We start from the raw sequence: 23,329 nt of genomic DNA, 5'->3' as shown, positions 1-23,329 counted from the left end.
ATACTTCCCTACTATATAGTAGTATAATAGTATAGACTGATATTATAGCTTGATCTGCCAGCTATTTGATTTCGCCCTGCATCTCAGTCTGGAAACCTGTACATTCATTTCTACTGCTTCTACTTTTGCCGTAACCAATCACAGACTGGCTTATCCACCTGGCGCGTAGTCTGATTGGTTGAAGGACTATCCAATAGTGTACAGAGTCATTTGAATTATGCAGTAGAAAATACATAGCAGACTCCCCAGGCCAATGTTCAATTTTAAATTGAGCTTGGTCTGGTAATAGCCAGACAAATAATAGTATATAGTAGGCGAAAAACAGTATGTGACAAAAGTATGTCCGAATTCACATTACTCATAAAATAGTAGGCAAAAAGTACCCGGATGACCTATTCTTCCGGGGAGATTCTGAAGTGTGCATGTGATGGACACTTTACTATCCCATTTGGCCACTGGAGAGGATTTGTGAATGACAGTGAAGCGACGTATCTGACGCTGGTAGGTCACATGATAATGACAACATGGCGAATGTAGTACATTCCAGATTACATTCATACTACACACATTCATATTATATATATATATATATATATATTACTTTTTTTTGTGGTCTTGAAGTAATTACTTGTTCAAAATAAGTACCTACTCAAGAGAGTATGTGATTTCGGACACAGCCGGTGTTTTTCTTTATGGGATTGTGGGCTGAGGTTTGGTAACTGGCAGCCACAATGAAGGAAATTTAGCAGATAAATATATTAATGACAGTCATTTTTCTTTCCTATCTGATTATTGTAGATTGCTGTGCACTGTAGAGGGCAGTGGTGGCTCTCTCAGTACTTGCTTAGTTTTTCCACTTTTACAATATTGTAACTTTAAACAAATCAATTGAACACTTATTTAGATTTTTAGTGTAGGTTCAGCCCTAAACCATCTTGTTGGTTTTATTTAACATCACATTATTTCACTGCAAAAAGTAGTTTACCCTAAAATTAAAGCTGTCATTTACTCTCCCTCAAGTATGACTTTCTTCTCCTTTGTGACGAAAGAAAGTCATACGTGTTCGGAATGAAATGTAGATTTTTAGGTGAACTGTTTCTTTAATGCTTGTACATCAGATCTTTGGTTGCAATACCCTCACTTCTGCCTACTTCTAATTTAAAGGCCCATTCACACCAAGTCTGACAGTTATATTGATGATGCACATACTTATCACACTGGTCTTTCTACTTAGAAACTAGCTATATTTAGCCAACACATAAACCAAGTTAATATCTTATTGGTCAGTAAGGTTTTCTGGATGCCATTGTTTAGTTTTAAAATGTATTCATTATTGAAATTCTGACTTGGAAGTGAATCGGCCTTAACTCTACCTTGTCCTGCTACCATAACACTTCAAGCTAGCTTTTCAAACCATATTTACACTGGGAAAAAGTCAAATATTATATTTGTCTCTTTTCCTTTAACAAAACGTGTGGTGTGTTACTTTTTGTTTGCAACACGTGGAAAAAAGGAGTGTTTACATCTCGTATCCATGTGCCATATAGATCAGCCCTGGCATCTGCCCATCAGGGTCAACCTCTACCCAAGACTCTGAGCGTCATGGAGAGCACCCCACAGGTCAGAGGAATGCACACTATTATCAGGTATGACTTCTGTTCTTGTGAATACTCAAGTACTTGTGTAACATTACATAAGTACTTAAATTTGTAATATATTGTTTGTTTATTTAAACGGCCGTTAAAAAGTTTGGGTCAGTAATATATTTTTTTTTCTTAAAGAGATGAATACTTTTAATCAGTTTTATTCAGCAACGACACGTTCAATTGATAAAATGTGACCGTAAAGACGTTTATAATATTACAAAATATTTATCTTTCGAATAACTTTCTATTCATCAAAGAAAAACGTATCATGATTTCTATCAAAAATATTAATCAGCACAACTGTTCAACATTTATTATAATAAGAAATGTGTTTTGAGCATCAAATCAGCATATTAGAATGATTTCTGAGGGATCATGTGACACTGAAGGCTGGAGTAACGATGCTGAAAATTCAGCTTTGCCATCACAGGAATAAGTTATGTAATTAAGAATGACTTTTTATTTAAAAAATGTATTCCAATTTAACCCCAAACTTGGAAGAGTAGCACATTTGAATGATTTAAAGAATCTATTTATCTATTTATTTTATTAAAATATAATGTGAAAAAATAAAAATGTTGAAGAGGTGCATCTTCACACATTGTCATGTGAACATCTAGTCACAAGTGATACTGATTTACTTTTCACCAAACACAATTTAATGTCAAGTTTGACATCTTATGGGATTCATGTGACTGATTCAAACTTTCATTAAAAAAAGTGTCTTTCATTAAAAGTGATTTGAATGATTCATTTAAAAGAATCTGCTCACCTAGCAAAGCCAAGCCTAGTTGTGCTGCACCTAGCAAAGCCAACATAATAATAGAAAGACTTGTTGGCATTAGCCTAGTTCATGGTACACATCTCATCACATTAACAAACTGATAGCTCACAGCTCAGATAAAAATAAATATATTTTAAAATGATGCTGTAGATTCAGAAAAAGCTACTGTACAATCATTAAAATTGGTTTGGATATATGGTTTTAGCTTCAAACCCAGCCAGAATCTTCACCACTGTACTCTTTAGTGTACATCTTGGGTTACTCTAGTATAAGTGTAAATAGAGAGCAAAATGTATCATTGTGAGATGGACTTGAGCAGGCCAGCAGGAGCTTGACTTGTATTTGTACGTTTTGGGCCACTGATGTTTTGTAATTGGGCAATTCAAATAAAATAAGGATAGTTTCTCACTTTATCTGAACTCTCTCAGACCTGTGGTTCCTGTTTACAGTATCATGCTCTCCTCCAAAACTCACATCATCTCTGTTGTGTATTATTGACTGTGTCCCCTGTGCCCCCAGGAATAAAGAAACCAGTCGGGATGAATTTATTTTCTATTCAAAGAGATTAATGAGGCTTCTCATAGAGCATGCCCTGTCCTTCCTGCCACTGAAGGTGAGTGGACCGTCATTAATGACCGACTTACATCTTTTAAACCTGATTATACGAGCTCTGGATATTGGTCATAATACAGTGATGCATATGAATGTCAGGCAGCACCCCCATGGACAAATAACATTTTTATGGTGTGAAGTGAAGCAAGTCTTCATTGAAGATTATAGCACTAGTTAGTTCCATCACTGATTCTTATTTCCTCTTCTTTCTAGCCGGTGTCTGTTGAAACTCCTCAAGGAACTGTATATGAAGGGAAGAGGCTGAGCGGGAAAAGGGTTTGTTTATTTGAAAATGTAAATGTGTATGCTTTGGGGGGGGGGGTGACTAGATTAAATCAGGGTTATTGTTAATTTACGGTGTGTTCACACTTGGCATGTTTGGTTGGATTAAAACGAACCCTTGTGCGATTGCTCTGTTAATGCGGTTCATTTGAATAAGTGTGAACACTGGCATCTGAACCCCAGTGTGCACCAAACAAGCGGACCGAGACCAGATGATGGGTCTCAATCTGCTTCCAAACGAACTTTGGTGCGGTTCGAGTGAAATATGAACGCAACACAAACATTTAAACAAAACAAAAACAGGACAGAAGATGCAGCCCTAAGAAGGACAGAATTTTCAAGCATACCTGTTTTTTCTTGTCATTGTTGCGATGTTGCCCATCACAGTTCGGTACAGGCATCAGAATGGCCTCTTCGTAGCATATCTTCGTTTGTGTGTGTGTGACAGAGGGATTCCTGCTGCTTTTTTGACTTTACACGTTTTATAAGCTCTTCACGAGTTCTCAGCTGGTCAAAATACCATCATTTGAAGGCTACGCACATACAACTAGAGCATTTAACCCAGCACATAACATTGTTTTGGATGTTTGACAAGTTCCGTCACAAATCTACATTTTGGGGGTTTGTATCTCTAGTTTCAGTGTTAAATATGACTGTAACAAAGTTCGTAGGTATGGGAAGGAGGAGGCGGGAACCGGCGAACGTTCAACAAACTGAAAGTAAAAACGGCCTCCTCACAGAAAACGTAAAATCCAGGCCAGGGGTCCGTTCTTCATACCTTGCATACATGATGATTTGACAGATCCCCACAACTTTGCATTGTGTGAGGGTGCCTCCTTGTCATTTCGGGCTTATAACAAAAAACAGAACAATGTCTAAAAGCTGCTATGTGACAGTGTTCAGAAAACAAGCTAAAAAACACAGAAATAAGGTTTTATAAGCTTTCGACCCAAAAAAAACGAACGTTTAAGGAGACAAAAGTGGAAAAAGGCAATAAAACGTGAAGCTTCAGCAGGAAGAATGGGTACATTTTGGGATCCTGACATTCGGTATGCCTATGTGTGCAGTAAACATTTTGTCACTGTTAAGTCAAATATCCAAATGTCAGTTTTATGTTATTTCCTGTCGCTGATTACGTTCCCCTCCAGTGGGTGTAGTTCTCAGTGTAATATAACGTGCCATCGTGATGCCACGCCCCCGTTGCGAGTCTGTTGTGTGCGACACACACTAATCCTCTTCTATAGTATTAGTTAAACTAAAAACTTCGCTGGGATTGCTCTGTAAATTAAATTGAGAATGTAATGTTTTAAATACTGTAGTCTATGCCAGATATATAGCCTAGGCTACATTTTGAAATCATTTGAGGCTGAAACATCCATGCGTGTTTATTTTAGCACTTCGGTCAGTGAAACAACACAGCCTATAAAACAAAAATGATTTTCAGTAAATAATGGTAACCTCAAGAATATATGAAAATTAAATATTAGTTAGAAAAATATTTGATTCATACTATTTCCCCGCAAAGATGCGTCATATAGGCTATACCGCTCTGCGCTTTGAGAGGAATGGGACACTGAATAGACACCTTCTTGAATATCTTCGTCTTCATATGTTCTACTGATGTTGCAAAGCAACACTTGCTGTAAAATGTCTGAAGAGCGGATTTTATTTTCCACAGGGTCAAGACATTTAGGCAATGTTTGATTATTCACTGCCAGAGAAAACGAAACTAAAATCACCGGCGTTTGTGAAATGCGCTATTCAAATAAACCAAACTTGACGCGCCTTACCAAGTTTAATAACAAGAACAAACTGTGTTAAATACAATTTGAAGTAAAAAGGTATTCGTCTTACAGTGTTTTTTATACTTTCCCACAGTAAAGGATGTGAATAGTTATAATAGACTTAATTATAAACAAACGAAAGGAATAAACGTTTATAATCCCCTGCGAACATGGGTGCGACGTGAGTGAAGATTTGGGAAAAGAAACGAGATGTCCATGTCCATTGGGATAAAATGGACTACTAGACCTATTGTTCAAATTCACAGAAAATCGAGTGACCATATCCAAATCCAGATCGCAAAACAGAATGAAAAAGTGCTATCTGACCATTATTTCCTTTCAAAGCTTTGTGCTTCACTCCTGTGGTAATATTCACGTGAAACAGCATTCACATACAAAACACTGGGTTAGTAAAATAACGAAGTTATTTTTTTTAAAGTAGAAAATAGTATTTATGTAAAGAGATATATTAAAATAAATAGAGCTCAACTCTTAAGTGGAAGGAACCTATTTTTCCCCCTCACGTGCAACCTAGCGGATGAATCATTATTTGGGTTAGTAAAAATAACGAAATTATGGTTTTAAGAGAATAGTATATATGTAAAGATATTTAGCCTAGTATATTATCTACCTATTTACCTAATTCCGGTTCTTCAAAGCTAACGGATTCAGTGTATTTTCGTTTTGTCATCTTAATTTGGTAATTATTTAAGTGAAAAATATTTAGTGTAGGCCTATATATTTTATTAATTTTATTTATATTTTATCTGATCTATAGATCTATAGGCTGTTTGCACGGTAAAATAAAATACATTTTGGCTGCTGTCTGTAGATTCCTTCATGCACAACTCGTATTCTCTCGGATGTTTCATATGCAAATGTTTTAACAGCGGCTGTTGTTTAGGGTCCTTGTCATCACGAGACAAATCGGCATTGCAAATTGAACGCGTAGCTCAACTTGAATCGCCTTCTTTTGACTTAAAGTATGCTGTCACGTTTTCTGTTCATGAGTTCCATTTTCACTTTCAACAGCGGCGTCATTACGTTCGACCAGCGGGGCCCCCGCGCATAGTGCAAGCCTAGGGTTCGGGCTCGGTGGAAATAAATTCTGAGGTTCGGCAGAAACCGAACCCAGTCAAAAAGCCCAATGTTCGGCCGAATCCGAACCCGAACCCTGGATTCGGTGCATATTATGACACGTGTCTCTATGAGCGTCGTAGAACCAAACAATCCAAGATCATGCCAAATCGTCAACAATCAAATCCAGCTAATGAATGAAGAATGGACCCCTGGGGCCCGTTCTTCGTACCTCGCTAACTCAGTTAGCTGGATTTGATTGTTGACGATTTGGCATGATCTTGGATTGTTTGGTTCTTCGAAGCTCATCCTGGACTTGCTGTCATTGTCACAGGTCCGTAAGCTTAAACCTGCTCTGGAGCAGGCTTATTTCATGTAAACAGGATTAGATTGCATCTTGAGGTGATACTTAAAATCTGTCCCAGCCACTGCTACTTTATTACAAGAGTTCATTACTGAACCAGGGGCAATAATAATAATTTTAAATAATAATATAAAAATGTTATATTGTATATGTATATGAGAATGTATAATGTTGTGTATAATACTATAGACACAGCCACTTGATTGAGCGATTTATTTGTGATGGAATAATTACTTTATATAATTTTATTTTTATTGGTTTACACACATGTTGTACAGTTAATCTGAGCCGTGCCTTAAGTGATCACGGATATTATGGGAGTGGCTTGATACAGCGCAAGAGAGGATAATTTGATCTTGACCCATAAGAAACTTGAATACTGTCACGTTACAAATCTGCTTCAAATTTAATTAAAAATTAAATTACAACATTGAAATAAAAATGTAACAGGTGTACAAATACTGTATAAAATCGTGAATATAAATAATTGGTAATCATGTAAAAAAAAAAAAACATTTATCTATTATAACTTTTATGTTGGTTTGGTCGTTTGGCTGTTTCCTTATAAAGGTTCAGAAATTCGTGGGGGGTTTTTTCTGTAATTTGTCAAGTTTTTTGCCAGGTGGCTTTTTAATTATATGATGTCATTACGTTGCTGTCTTGACGCCAGCCAATCGCTGCATTGCTGATTGTGGTTTCGAGTATCGATGCATCTGCCCTCTTCAGGGAAAAAAAGAACTCTCAGTAATCTTAGATCATTTAATCCAGATATTTTAATCCAATCCACAAATTCGTTTGAAGAACCAAATTAGCCAGAGATCAGTTATCACGATTAAAAGATCTGGGATCTGTCAAATCATCTTGGATGTATTAAGCGAGGTACGAAGAACGGGCCCCAGGTCCTCTCTAGTCCTTCACTGTCGTCACATCTCCTTTAATGCTTCCGGGAGGATTTGAGACCGGTGTGACGCACAGGTGATGTTCATCTGCAAATTAAGCCGCCCTGCTTGTCACATTAGCTGCATCTTATTTTGAAGGCTGCATCCTCCAGAGGTCGCATTTGAAGGCTGCATACGTCATTAATTATGTCTTATTTAAGAAAAAGAACCGTAATAAAATTGACTGTTATTCCTTGTGAGGTGTAAAATACTGTCATTTCTTTCTTACTTCAGAATCTAACGGTTACTTTTCTTAAATGAGGCCGCCTCGATGACGTATGCAGCCTTCAAATGCGAACTCTGGAGGATGCAGCCTTCGAAATGAGACGCAGCTAATGACAGCGTGAACGCTAGGCGAACCAGGACTATATGTATTGTTTTAATTTTTTGGTCCGGACAAAAAGAGCTAAGAGAACCAAACTACTAAGTGTGAACACAGCCTAAAACTAAAGCTATTCAAAACTTGTGTTAATTGAAATAAAGCTGAAAAAAGATATAAATATTAGTTGGAAAAACTCAAACTGAACGAAAATTAGAAATGTTGCCTTGGAAATAAACTGAAATAAGTTGAAAGTTGAAGCACTAAAATTATTACCGAAAAATAATGAACTAAAACTGAAATAAAAATAAATGAAACCTAAATAGCAATATAAAAAAAAAAAATACTAACAAAATGACAAAAGCCCATCAAGAAATCACTAAAAATTAAATAAATGATACTAAATCTAAACAAAACTATTAGTTTTCAAAATAAAAGCTAATTAAACTATAATAGCATTATAATTTGTCCCATTAGTTGGTATCGGTATTATCTATATAGCAGGACTTTATACCAGTGTTCATTCTTGTTTATTCGTTTGATAGATCACTGGTGTGTCCATTCTACGGGCAGGAGAGACCATGGAACAGGCCTTGATGGCTGTTTGTAAGGACATTCGACTCGGAAAGATCCTCATCCAGACCAATCACGACACAGGAGAGCCTGAGGTATCACATCTTCACCCATCCAACTGACACACACGTCAATAAACAAGCTCTGATCAAAAAGTGTCCATGTTATCATGTGCCCTTGTTCTCAGCCTTGGTAAGACCTAGCATGGGATTTACTCATAGCCTACTGTTCGGGTCACGGTCTGTTTCTCTTCTGTGGTTTGTCAGATTTTATATCTACGCCTGTTGTATAATCCATTCAACCTGATGTGTAACACGTGTCGTGATGTACATGATAAACTGTGCTGACACTGATGGATTGTTTTGTAAATGTATGGTGTACATCTTCCTCTAGCTGTACGTTCACTTTAGATTTATATACTATTATGGTTTTTATTAATATTTTAGATTAGCTTATCATTATTTTATAATCTTTTTCATTTTAGTTTTAGTAATTTAATGTGCTTGTCATATTTGTTAGTTTTTGTAAAAATATTTATTTTTAGTTTTAGTCATTTTAGTAAGATAACTTACAATAATTGTACAATAATTATGTTCATTTTAGTGAAAAACCTTGTTTCAAGATTTTTACTGATAATTATGAATACACACAGGACCTAAAACTAACTTTTTGCCACACCTGCCAGTGGCTGGTGACTTCAGACCGACCATGATTTTTGCAAAAACAGGCAGTGAAGATACCAGTGAAAGTTCACAATTCTGTATCCAAATTTCAATACCACATTTTGACACCATTTCATATGCTAAAACCTATTATTTATTTTTTTTGTCTTCTTTTTTTCGAGTGTTAATTTTAGGCACTGAATACACGCATTCAATATTTACATGCAGCAAAAAGGCTTAAAAATATATTTGTTTCCCCATTAACTTTTTAACTATATCACCCATCTCCAAATCTTTGATCTTCAAGTTCCTCTGATGTCCTTTTTACATTTCGAATTAAGTCTCCGTGCAAAACCACTCTCAAATTCCTTGACGTCTCCATCTGTTTTGCATGTTTATGTACTACCTAATGGCACACAAATCTCTACTCAGTCTAAAAATCTCTCTTATTACGGTCTAATATCCTCCACAGCTCCATTACCTGCGTCTGCCCAAGGAACTCAGTGAGGACTACGTCATCCTGATGGACAGCACCGTGTCAACAGGGGCGGCAGCTCTCATGGCTGTCAGAGTCTTACTTGTAAGTCACTCCAGCAGACACAAAGGTCATAGTGCGTTTCTATTTATTAAAATTCCCCAAATGAGCACAGGCATTGACATTTTTTTTTGCATTTCCAGTAGGGATCGACCGATACAGATTTTTTTAGTGCCGATACCGTTTTTTTGATGACCGATACAGGCTGCCGATTTTCTTGAGCCGATATTTGGAGCCGATACTGCTTTTGCTCCCTCAATTTACATCATAAAAATGACACAATGATCATGATGATGACAATATTACAAGTCTCAATTTAAAAAAGGAACATTTATTGTACAAAAAAATATATATATTTAACAAATAGTAAAAACAGGTAAGGTAGAACAAGTAAAAAAAGAGTTCAGTGCTAAAAATGAATTCTGAAAATATATATTATAATTAAAATAAAAAAAGCATAAATAAAATAATTACACTATTGCACACAGTAGCAACCAGTGTTGGGGGTAATGCATTACAAGTAACTTGAGTTACGTAATCAGATTACTTTTTCAAGTAACTAGTAAAGTAACGCATTACTTTTCAAATTTACAACAAAATATCTGAGTTACTTTTTTACATTTATTTGACTGACAGGTCTCCTGTCCCCATGTAGAGTGTAAGTGCAGAGGCGTTGTGTGTAAATATGATGGTTATTGTAGTTCTAGACTAAATGTGAGAATTTATTAATCTCACTTGCACAATAAAGATTCAGTACTCCTCAAAATGAATAAAATCATTCAAATGCAAAAATCAGAGTAGCCTACTATGCAAATAACCAATAAATAAAACAAATATTTTTATGGATTTAATCTACCTTTATTGACCAATGTCTTGCTGCTGACCTTTGATTCAGTTAAGCCATGAGCAAAAATTACTAGAAAAAATTACCAGCCCAGGTGATAAAAAGTAACGCAGAGGTAACGCAAAAGTAACATAACTCATTACTTTTCTTAAAAAGTAACTAACTCAATTAGTTACTTTTTAAGGGAGTAACTCAATATTGTAATGCATTACTTTTCAAAGTAACTTTCCCCAACACTGGTAGCAACAAGCAAGCAGCATAATAAAGTGCACACTGACTGTGCTATACTTAATTTTAAAAGTAACCAACTATTTACAACCTAGCCATTTAGTACTTAGTTGCACTTAACTTAATCTCTTGTAGAGCAACACCAGCGGTAATTCAGGAAAAAAATCTCCCTATGCTTCATGTGAAACTCAATCCCCACACATCCGAGTGTGACCTGTCATAAGCGCAGCACAGTCAGTTTCTACGGTTAAAATTCGCTTTGGCGGCTGCCAAAAAACACAATTTGTCACGGTTGATTATTTGGCGCATCGCCGCAAATTAGTCTGTGTGGTGTGGGAAACACTGGAGAGACACACACACACGCGTCCAAACCGCAGCAGCCAGGTGGGCACTGAATAAAACTCCCACAAATACCACGGAACAATGTCGGCATTACTTAATCCCGACGACCAGTGTTTGTAACAGCTACCGTTATATATACGAATTGCCTACAATTTAGCTATTTGCAGGTCCCTAAATACAATGGCAAGCAGTTTTAAAGACGAGGCATTCAGCATTTGCGTTTTCCATTTTTGGACGTACAAACTTGCTTAGCTAGTTGCAAGCACATATAGAGCAACGTGTTTCCACTTTCAACGTGTATAGCAATATTTCAACTAAGTCAAACAGTTAAAAGATGCTTTGAAAGTTTAAAACTTAAAGTTTTTTTGGGGAGGGGCAGTGCATGAACTGCAGTGTCTCCAGCAGCACAGAGCTGCTGGTGGACGCCTGTCTGTAAATAATGCCGGGAAAAAATATCGGCGAACGCAGCAGCCTTGTATCTGCCGATACACGTAAAAAATGCAAATATAGAACACTTATTTCCAGTGCATTGTTGAGGAATATTAGTAGTTAAAAGTGTCTGTTTAGCTGACCCACCCATAGAACAAACAAAACAAGCCCTGAAAATTGATACAAGAATGTGTTATACAGACACTTAATATGTAATGGTATTAGATGATTAGTTAATTGCATTTGATTTGCAATGTATTTGTAATGGCCGTTTCATGCATATTTGGCATGAGCTTTTGTTGAATTTACACTGTTCTGACCAGCAGGGGTCACCAGCGTATGGCGTTTTGAACACTTCGAAACAGGGAATCATTTTGCGAAAGCAATTGGTTCAGTTGATTTGAAGCTTTGAAAAGCTTTGTTTCTCCCATCACTATTGTAGAGTAGTTTATGCCTTTAAAGCCAGTTTATGCCTTTTAAGCCTAACTTTTAAGATGTGCGGGATAAATGTCAACATGTCACTATGCCTTGTCCTGTTCGGACTTATCTGTTTCAATGGACACCCCACACAATCACTTTTCTGAATGATCTTTGACCTCTCTCTTGCATAAAAAACAAACAATCCTGGCCAAATTGTGCAAAAGTTCACATAGGATATGGGTGTTTAAAAAGGTCTGTCTGGCATTTGTTCAATACTTCTGTCATCAACATGGCTACTTGGGAATATGTAGATATGTTGCACATTTATAAAAGATAGACTGATGGATAGATGGATGATATGTTGCACTAGGTAGCCAAATGTATTAAATTATATATACACAAAATATTAAATACTATATACACACAGATACACAGATCAGGCATAATATGACCACCTTCCTAATATTGTGTTAGTCTGTCGAGACATGGACTCCACTCGACCCCTGAAGGTGTGCTGTGGTATCTGGCACCAAGATTTTAGCAGCAGATCCTTTAAGTCCTGTAAGTTGCGAAGTGGGGCCTCCATGGATTGGACTTGTTTGTTCAGCACATCCCACAGATGCTCTATTGGATTGAGATCTGGGGAATTTGGAGGCCAAGTCAACACCTCAAACTCGTTGTTCTGCTCCTCGAACCATTCCTGAACCTCCATTTTTGCTTTGTGAGGCCACAGCCACCAGGGAAACCGTTTCCAGGGAATACCGTTTCCATGAAAGGTTGTACATGGTCTGCAACAATGCTTAGGTAGGTGGTACGTGTCAAAGTAACATCCACATGGATGGCTGGACCCAAGGTTTCCCAGCAGAACATTGCCCAAAGCATCACACTGCTTCTGCCGGCTTGCCTTCCCATAGTGCATCCTGGTGCCATGTGTTCCCCCGGGAAGCAATGCACACACACCCGGCCATCCACGTGATGTAAACGAAAACGTGATTCATCAGACCAGGCCACCTTCTTCCATTGCTCTGTGGTCCAGTTCTGATGCTCACGTGCCCACTGTTGGCGCTTTCGGCGGTTGGCACTTTTGGCGGCTATTTAGCCCCATACGCAACAAACTGCAATGCACTGTGTATTATATTAGAGCCAGCATTAACTTCTTAAGAAATTTGAGCTACAGTAGCTCGTCTGTTTGATCGGACCACACGGGACAGCCTTTGCTCCCCACCTGCATTAATGAGCCTTGAGTCTGTTGGCAATTCACCACTGTTCCATGAAGACATAATCAGTGGTGTGACACACACACACACACACACACATATACATATACACACACCGATCAGGCATTACATTGTATATAAAATAAATCAGGGTGATTTACAAACATCTGTTACAGGATCATGATGTCGAGGAGGATAAAATCTTCCTGCTCTCTCTGCTCATGGCAGAGATGGGAGTTCACTCAGTGGCCTATGCCTTTCCCAAAGTGCGCATCATCACCACTGCCGTGGACAAGAACGTCAATGATGAGTTTCACATCATTCCAGGGATTGGTAAGAGCTCCTTGATTGGCAAAAACAAAGGGGGGGAAAGGGAACATTCAGTATCTTGTAATCCAAAGCAATTGTTTTGCAGGTAATTTTGGGGACCGTTACTTTGGGACTGATGCTCCTTCAGACTTTTATGAAAGTGATGAGGGGATGGACTACTGAATTTCATCGAGATGTGTATGTGAGCAACTCTGCCTTCACGCATCGGAGAAGGGAACTTTTAAGCACTTAATCTCATGATTGTGGACCCAATGCCCTGCCCTATTTAAGCATAAGCCTTAGCGGTCTCTTGCTACCGGTTTTTGCAATACTATGTGCTACATGTGTGCCCATGCTCAATACAGGTCAAAGCATCAATGGACCCCCAAACATTGGAGATTACTGCTCATTAGTGTTCCTCAGTGCCCACATGACCATCACAATTAGCAGATTTTCATTACTACCTGAGTGGATTAATAAGGACACAGCACCGTTTGTTCATGAATGTGTTTGAAATGGCATAGTACCAAACTTATACTATTTTTTTGGTAGCATAAGTATACCGTATATACTGTGTAGAATGCAGTATGTATAATTGATTGCAAACACAGCACATACTCGCCAATGTTTGTTAGCTGGGGTCCGTTCTTCGTACCTCGCTTAATACATCGGAGATGATTTGACAGATCCCAGATCTTTCAATCGTGATAACTGGTCTCTGGCTAATTGGGTTCTTCAAACGAATTTGCGGATTGGATTAAGTTATCTGAGATTACTGCACGTTCCCGTTTTCCCTGAAGAGGGCAGATGCATCGATAGCTTCGAAGAACCAAACAATCAAAGATCATGGCAAATCGTCAACAATCAAATCCAGCTAACGGAGTTAGCGGCGAACGAAGAATGGACCCCTGATTTCATGTTATCTTGACTTTCCTTTGTATATGTGGCATACATGTGTATTTGAAGTGCTTGACCAAATTGACATCTTATCCTAAGTTCATATGTCTACATTTTTTCAGCTTTAGTTTAACCTGCCTTTTATATTGCAGCTTTGCTAAAACTGTGCAGATATGTTACTACCTTGAATGCCCATGCACAAAGTAGGAAATCTGAGGATTTGGTTCGGACATCAGTGTTTACTACAATGCTGCAATTCTAGTCCAAAACAATACGTCTATTGTTTAATCTGCATTTACTTTGTCGTTTTGGAATTTTTTCCAATTGATTAGTATCTTGAAGGCTGATAAAGATGTGATGTGGCAATCAATATATCAGTCTACTTGGTGGCACTTGTTTGTATGTAAAAATGTGGGGGAAAGGACTTTTGTTAATAGGAAATGAAATTTTGCCTCCAAAGGAATACTTTTCATCTCATCGTTGGTTTTAGTATTTAGCACTATATTGTCACAGAGGGGAACAAAATCAGGGTTATAGTTTATGTTGCAGCCATGTTCTGTTATATACTTGAATTGTAAAGTTAATGTAGATAAATGTATATTTATTTTTCATTAGTTTACTTGCCTGATTGATAAGAGGCAGTGACGGATTAATTTGCAATGACAAAAGTTGAGAGAAAATTATTAAAAAACCATTTGGCAGGTATTTCAGCAGCAATTAAACCAAGAGAGAGCAAAACGTGTGCTTCTGAACTTTCGCTGTTACGTCTTTTTTTCTTTCTTTCAAAGCCTGATTAGTGACAATACAGCAGCCTGTGAAGCACTTAATAGTGTAGCACATTATTTCAATAGAATTTAATTACAAATAATTTGTTTATTTGGTCCCATTTGACAAAATGTACTTGAAATTTACGTCTCTGTCTCAGGACCCTCCATGTAATATATATGTTTTTGTTGTTGTGTGTTTGTTTCTAATTGCCTTTTGGTAAACTGTGGTTTTATGGCTTGGTTATGTCTTATCCTTCTAAATAAAGCATAACCAAATATAAGTAATGGATTTCAGACTTCACTACATTGGCAACAGTTATAAGGAAACATTTGATGTCTCGCCAGAGATGTGTACTGTACTTACTGATTTTGTTGTACATGTATGATTGGTTTATCTGTTTACAAGCTTCAAACTGACCTCCAGTGCTGTAAGCCATTCCACTTATGTTGAACATTTTCGTGTCTATATAAAAAGCGCAATAAAATATCTTGTGCCTAATGTTTTTTATTCTTTAATTTAAAAAATAAGTATTTAAAGTTTGCATGACACGTGCCTTAATTTTTGATGCTTTTTTGTTTTCAAAATTGAAGATTTTTGGTTTGGTAAGTTTAATTGTTCTGATTTTTTTCTAATTCAAGATTTAAAATGTGTTTCAAAACGGGAACACTAAACCATTTTAATTTCAATAGTCACCACTAGACTTTTATTTTGAAGCATGTTCCGCTTTGCTTTTCTTGCTTCACGCTGCATACTCAAGCATCACGCTATATTGATGTCTTTTGGCTAAAATGAATTGTCAAACACCTATCAAGTTGTCCTGAAGCACGACGTACAAACAATACTTATTTAAGCGTGTGCGTTTAAACTTCAGTCCCATCTTTTGAAGTCACTTTCTGTCCTCTTTTGACTTTATCTTGAAATAGCAGCAGTCATCCCGCTTTAATTTCCAACATATCTTGGACAACTCATTGTACAACTGTTTTTCGTGACAAGGTAAGACTACACTTATGTCTAACAAAAGCCTTCGTACCGGTTAAAATTGTCTGTAGAAGAGTCTTAAAATATATCAAATGCAATTACGTAAGACTTGTGAGGCACCTGAGGGAAGACTGTTGGACGGAATTGAATTAAACATAGGAAAATAAATATGTTATGGTGGATTAAACATTCTTAGTTGTGTATGTCAAAGTAAAAAAACAGATTTACCCTTATCCGGCTGTGTTAAAACTTTTTTTGTTTGTGTGAAGTTTGTAAATTCATCTTGATTGTATGACGCGCGCACTGCACGCGCCTTTGATCAGCCAGAGCGCGCGTCTCGTATCAATCTAGGAATGCAACGGGACTTTATTAAATCAGAGATGCTCAGGGCGGACTATAAAGATTGGGAACCGGAGTTGTATAAATTCAGTTCCCCTGAAAAACTGTTCCAGTGGGTGGAGTAACATGAATATTCATGATTTGTCCCCTATTGTAGGCGTGTCCTTGAGGCAACGCGCAAACGAGTGGAACTGAACATATTAGTGCACACTCCTCAAATAGGATCTTAAATTCTTTAATGCTTTAGATTTCTTAATAATTACTCTTTTTTTTTCTCCCCCCCCCCCCCCCCCCCGCTGAAAATCCATAGGCAATAGGAATGTTAAAATATTTGTCATGGCAATGTATTGCATAAATAAAAAAAAAACATGTCTGTTTGAATATTTTTCTTCCAAAAACCGAGACAATGACATTTATTTTATTCTTGCCAGCCACATACTAATTTAGCTATTGCTCAAGTTGTCAGCTATTCTATGTATTTCTGCAGCAGTTTTCATTGCAGTAATTTCAGTGGTCTTGTGTTTATCTTAGACTTTGTCCCATGGCGGGTCTTTGGAGATCTTATCAGGGGCTGATAGCCAAACGTCCATGGACAGTGCAGATTATAACTGCTGGTAAGAGCTGTATGCTTCCCTACAAACTCTCCACAAACTCTTACAGTCCTCACCACTTTTTCTTTTTTGTCCTGTAGTTGATGTTCCCAATTTCCTTTTAGGTCAACTCTATCTCAGATGGTATTGGTTAAATATTTACCTTTCCTATTAGCACTATCACTTCTAAACAGCAGGATTGTTTTTGAGCATCAATAATAGATCAGCCATATAAACAACGGAAAGCCCTTCTCTGCAACAGTCTGCTTGGCTGTTTGCTTGAACTTTGTCATTGTGGGTTTTACAGGGTGGGAGTATAGATTAAAGGGATAGTTCACCCAAAAATGAAAATTAGCCCATGATTTACTAACTCTCAAGCATTCCTAGACATATGACATTCATCTTTCAGACGAATACAATCGTTATATTAAAAAATGTCCTGGTAATCCAAGCTTTATAATGGCAGCCCAAAATTTGAAGCCCAAAAAAAGTGCAGCCATCCATTATAAAAGTAATCCACACGGCTCCGGGGGGTTAATAAAGGCCTTCTGAAGTGAATCGATGGGTTTGTGTAGGAAATATAAGAAAGTGTAATGCCTCTCGAAACGCTTACGCTACGACTAACTTCATTGTCTTTTTTTGTGTTAGTTGAATACGGAAGGCGGTCTGGCAGAAGCTAGATAATTTACTTTATAACGTGTCAAATATGGATATTTTTCTTACACAAGCACATCCCATCACTTCAGAAGGCCTTTATTAACCCCCGGAGCCGTATGAATTGCTTTTATAATGGATGGATGCACTTTTTTGGGTTTCAAATTTTGGGCTGCCATTATAATGCTTGGAAGAGCCAAGACATTTTTTAATGTAACTCTGATTGTATTCGTCTGAAAGAAGAATGTCATACACACCTAGGATGGGTTGAGGGTAGGTAAATCATAGGGTAATTTTCTTTTTTTTTTGTAAACTATCCCTTAAAGGGGGGTGTTGGTTTGGTTATTTTAACTTGTTTTGAATTTAAATGCTATTAAATTATAATTTTTGAAACAGGATCACTCACATTATCTATCACCTTTTGCATCGAAGACATTTGGTTATTATTTAAAAACTGTCAAAAATTTAAATTAACATTTTTGCTGCAATTACATTATTGTTCCAGAAGATGGCAGGACAAAACAACATATTAATGAATAGTTGAAGTCCAGGTTGTTCTGCTGGAGACGTTCCTATTGTCTGAACGCAGATGTTGAAGCATTCAGATGATGAGGAGTCAAACATCCTTTGCCTTTTGAGATACATTCTAACCTTTTCAGAACTTAAGTTCAGTTCCAAGCGATTGGGGGAAATGTCTTGTTCTGAAAGTCTTCTGAATGATTTTACATGACTTATTAATTAACGCAGGTAGTGTAAAGTTTATCACTGATTTTGCAGTTCCCTTTTGGTGTCGCCATAGTTCTGATATCACACATTTTAATTTAATGTGTGATTACTGTGCATTAACCAATCAGACACGTTTGAAAGGAATCTTTTCACCTCGTTGAACAAAAGGAGTGAAGGAGAGTACATTTTATTGTTATTCAATGAGCATGTTTAAACAAGCTGTTGGGTGTATTGAGTCATTCCAACTGTAGCATTAGGATTAATTAGTGCTTGGCTAGACTGCCATTGACAACTTGGCCGAAATGCTTAAAATCACCAGTGGCCTCGTGTCGCAGAGCGATTGAGGATGCAAGTTTTATGTAATCAAGATTACAGACATAAGCTATGATTCATCGCCTTTGTTTTCCACAACTGGGAGGGATCTGATATTTATAGAAACTTTAGCCCTAAGGGTATAGGTTTAATATTAGACTGCAAGATGCTTTAAATGATAGGGAAGCGAGGTTATTTCAAAATTAAATAATATCTGGATGTTTTCTCAGTTGTGTGCCCCGGCGCTTATTCCCAGACCAAGGGACGTGATCTTACCTTCAAATAAATCGAATGCAATAAAACTTGGCATTCTCGGCCAAGGTGAACGACATGAGTGAGATGGAAGTTCAAGGTTAAGTTTTCATGTTAAAATAGGCTTAGTTTTTTTCATAAACCAGTTTAATCTACAGAATCTATTTGTAGGTTGTTTGAGTGTCCCGATCATCCCAACCAATGACATGAGTTTAGGGCGAGGTTATCTATTTGTCTGACCAGTTTGAAAGCTGTTTGAAGAGAGACATTATTTTAATTGTGTATATATATTTTTTTAAATATTATAATCTGACAATACATCTGATTTAGTTACATTGGATGCACACTACTGTTCAAAGGTCTTTTTAATGTTTTTGAAATAAGTCTCTTATTTGCACCAAGGCTGCATTTGTCTGATCAAAAATACAGTAATACTGTGAATAATTAAATATTCGTTTTCTATTTTAATATATTTCTGTGATGGCAAAGCTGAATTGTTAGCAGTCTTCAGTGTCACATGATCCTTCAGACCTTCAGAAATCATGCTTAATTGGGGCTCAAGAAACATTTCCTATTATTATTTATCACAATTAAAAACAGTTGTGATATATATTTTTATGGAAATATACATGTTATACATATACATTTTTTTCAGTATTTTTTTGATGAATAGAAAGTTCAAATATAATTTCATAATATTATAATTGTCTATACTGTCACCTTTACTGTGTATTATTTTATGTAACCCATAGTCATGATAGTTGCATTGAAAATATTTACATCTTGCACCCTTTATATCCACAAATAACTGCATGCAAACTGGGATGAATTAAACGCATTTATTTTACTCAAACTCTCCACTTTCTGTGAAGTGATGAATTGATGTTCACTTGGACTGAACGTAAAGGTGGGGTAGGTGATTTTCGGAGAGGCTTGCAATAGCAAGTTAGCTTTTAAAACATAAGATCCCCTCACTTCTTAGCGTCTCCAAAGCCACGCCTCTTTCAAAACACACGACGCACACAGCAGGGAGCAAACAAAAGCATCACGAGAGACGGCATTAAACTACCTCATGTCTCAAAGCACATAACTGCTGCGTCCCAATTCGCATACTATCCGTACTAAATAGTATTCGAAAAAATAATTAGTATGTCCCAAATCGTAGTATGTTGAAAAGAGTATTCCAAAGATTCCCGGATGGTCTACTATTTCCGGTCATAATTCGAAGTGCAGAACGATGCGCACTCTAACGGCTGATATTGGCCACAACCCATTGCGAAATGGACGAGGATTCGATCAGAACTACAAACGCGGATAAAAAGTGTAAAAAAAAACTACAAACATGACGGTTACGCGAGTCTGACGGTTAAGTAGAGAGGATTAGATAAAGGGGTTTGAGTGAGCAATTATCAGTATTTAACCTGACAAAAATATATTTATTCAATGTTAGCCACATTATATTTCTCCTGCAGCAGCATTGTGCACTTTTGTAATGATACGTTTGTCCATTAACTTTGCAAACACATGAGAGGAGTCTCTGCATTAAAGACCCACGAATGGCAGATCAACGTGGCGCTACTACATTTCTCTCCGATACGGTAGGAAATTAAATTGAATGTGGAGGATTTGAACTGTGACGATGATTGACAGGGCGGTTTAAACGGTGACTGGACGCACGTAACTAAGCAACAGAGTCCGTTAAAGATGACGAAGTAGTATGTCCCAAAGCTTGCATACTCTTCTACTACACCCTTAAAAGTATGTACTTTTTCTTTACAAAAAGAGTACATACTTTTAGGACATAGTATAAGTAGGCGAATTGGGACGCAGCAAACATTACAATAATAATGAACATAAACAATTTAAAGAGCACTGACTTGTACCACCTGACTGCTGCAGATTCATTTTGGCGTTGATAGTGTTGCCATTGAAAATCATAAATTCTAGTCATGAACCGCTCCGAGTATAATGCAAGCCTGTAGCACTCCTCTCAGAAACTGAAGCCTTCGCGCCTCGATCGCCCCCAGGTGGCTGGTCCCAGTATAGGTCCTAACCCCCCGGCCCCTCAGTGTTTTCTAATGGACGCGAGACAAACTAAACAATCAAATTACACTTCAAATAATTTTTCCAAAAGTTGGTTTCTGTCATTGTAGGCAGTTTTTATCACGATGATTTCATTTCAAGTGTTTGTTTTTGTAAATAAGTTTGATTTTCGTTAGTTATTTGATGCTGTAAAAACGGGGGGTGTGACGTCATGATTGACAGCTGAGATTGACAGCTTCTCTGAGTGAAGTTGTCACTGAGGCACTAACAGACTTTTTTCGGGAGGAGATTGGAGCTTTAGCTTAAATTTCTACATTTCCACAACTGTTTATTTCACACCGACATAATGAGTTGTTCTGAATCTGTGAGAGTGTGGGCAGGCTTTTGATGTCGCACCTCAACTTCCTGCTCTCTACCGCGCAGATTCCGGTCCCAAATCTGCGCAAGATGTCAGCGCCATATTCAGATCCCCGGAGGCTTCAGTTACTTCAGCGGAAGCCAATGAAGCCGCGACGTCCATATGTTTTTATGGTCTATGGTATAATGTCACAGGATTCTCTTCCAAATTACAGTAGTTATGATGTGAACACAGCTTAAAGGCCTGTACACACCGGGACGAATATCGCGCGCTCTTATCGGCAGCATTTTTCGGCGCGTCTTGAGTGTTCACACCCAAGCGATTTTCACTGGCGATGTGCCGAGTGATTCAGTAGATAGTGCTCCCGGTACACAAGGTGGTGCTGCGGCACTTTACGCTTCTGACACTCGCTTGTCACACAGAAGAAGAAGAGAGACAGTATTTACGTGCTTGCCAAAACCACAGATATATTATAGCTGTGTCCCAATTCAAGGGCTGCGTCCTTTGAAGGCCGTATCCTTTGAAGTGCGCGGCCGACGCAGCCTTCAAAGGACGCACCGAGACTCGTTTACAGTGGAAGGTATAGCGGATTGCGTCACCGCAGCGCGACGAAGGCCGTCCCAATTCGTAGGTCCTTCGAAGGCTCCTTCAAAATATGGCCTGCAAATGCGTCCTTCTTTTCCCATGAAATGAAGGATAGTTGGATGGATGCTTCGCAGCCTTGCCTAACCCAGAATTCATTGCGCGCCGCGACGTCAGATTTTTGAAGAGAAATTGCCAGATTACACTTTTAAATGCAAGTATTGGGTTTCAATTTACTCCAGTAATCTAATGTATCTACTGATAAAAATAAAACGTTGACTAATATGTTACCAACATATGATTTTATATAGTTTATACTCTTTATTATGCACATAAATGGGCCGAGGTAAACATCTTTAGCTGTTTTGTTTTTAGGCAGTTGAATATAACTTTAAAGTCCAGTATAAATGTTCATTTCAGTTCTCTTCAACGGCAGCTGTCAACAGTTGCTAAATATTAGGCTACAAATAATGTAACGAAATACATTTACTCTGTATTTGAGTATAATTGTGAAGTACCTCAGATTTTTATTCAACTTCATCTCAGAGGCAAATATTGTGGTTTTATGAAAAACTGACTTTTAACACATGGATATTACATTTTGATATAAGTTATCGTTTAAAAAAGAATCTAAAAATAAAATACACTAGAAATATGTCTTATAGATCAGGGATAGGCACCGTTGGTCTTGGAGGACCACTGTCCTGCAGAGTTCAGCTCATAGAACAGTTATGCATGTTAAAATATTTTGTTGTTTGCTTTGAGGATGTGAGTTAATTTAATTTATTCTTCCCTCTTTCTGAAAACATCTTAGCGACATGGCAGCCGTCGAATAAGTCAGCACTGCAAACCTGTTGGTAGACAGTGGAAAATGCACTGATCCCAGATGATGTCCCGCTGACAGAGGCTTCACCAGGGTCAATAAAGCCCAGCTCAATAAAAGACTACATAAAAACATTTTCTTCCATCTGTTATGTACAGTTAATTTTAAAATGTATTTAGTTTTTCTAATCTTAAACATAACTTATGTAAATAGTTGTAAAAAGTACTGTAAATAAAAATGTATAGAACAATTTATTTTTTCATTTACAAATTAATTGACATGACAAAAATAAATGTACAGAATTATTTATTTTATTAACAAATTATAACTTGCATAACAAAAATAATGTGTAGAACGGTAATATTTCATTTACACATTTTAATTTACAAAACCAAAATTTTAGTTCTCAACTATCTCTCAAGAAGAGAAAACAATCAATCCATTCTCTCCCTGCTCTCCTCTGTCTCTCGCTGAAACTTCCTGTCCTCCCTCAGTATCTCCATCAGCTCATCCTCTCGGTCTCTCCATCAGCTCATCCTCTCGTCTCGTCTCCTCTTGGTCATCCACTGCTGAACTTGGCCCTGGTGTGTCCTCAGGGATGGAGGCAATGAGGACAGTGGGGATTGTCCCAACACCTCATTC

General features: G+C 37.5%; 2 protein-coding genes across 3 annotated transcripts in view; both read left to right on the top strand.

The window, feature by feature from the left end:
- The window catches only part of LOC307135073 (uridine-cytidine kinase-like 1), a 38,233-nt gene extending 22,707 nt beyond the window's left edge, over window positions 1–15,526 (top strand). For both annotated transcript variants that reach the window (XM_079831240.1, XM_079831241.1), the window contains exons 9-15: window positions 1,548–1,646; window positions 2,950–3,043; window positions 3,256–3,318; window positions 8,352–8,474; window positions 9,514–9,621; window positions 13,233–13,389; window positions 13,472–15,526. In XM_079831240.1, the coding sequence (XP_079687366.1) occupies window positions 1,548–1,646; window positions 2,950–3,043; window positions 3,256–3,318; window positions 8,352–8,474; window positions 9,514–9,621; window positions 13,233–13,389; window positions 13,472–13,548 (721 nt within the window). In that variant the 3' untranslated portion in view covers window positions 13,549–15,526. The remainder of the gene's footprint in view (window positions 1–1,547; window positions 1,647–2,949; window positions 3,044–3,255; window positions 3,319–8,351; window positions 8,475–9,513; window positions 9,622–13,232; window positions 13,390–13,471) is intronic.
- A 214-nt stretch (window positions 15,527–15,740) lies between these two features.
- Window positions 15,741–23,329, top strand: part of mpv17 (mitochondrial inner membrane protein MPV17) — a 43,702-nt gene continuing 36,113 nt past the window's right edge. The window contains exons 1-2 of the mRNA XM_079831239.1: window positions 15,741–16,023; window positions 16,879–16,961. Of these exons, the coding sequence (XP_079687365.1) occupies window positions 16,889–16,961 (73 nt within the window). The 5' untranslated portion in view covers window positions 15,741–16,023; window positions 16,879–16,888. The remainder of the gene's footprint in view (window positions 16,024–16,878; window positions 16,962–23,329) is intronic.

The sequence above is a fragment of the Gobio gobio genome, assembly GCF_949357685.1.
Source record: "Gobio gobio genome assembly, chromosome: 12".
In the NCBI taxonomy this organism is placed as follows: domain Eukaryota; kingdom Metazoa; phylum Chordata; class Actinopteri; order Cypriniformes; family Gobionidae; genus Gobio; species Gobio gobio.
Note: the sequence above shows the minus strand (reverse complement) of the source record. Positions and strands in the feature narration are given on the sequence as shown.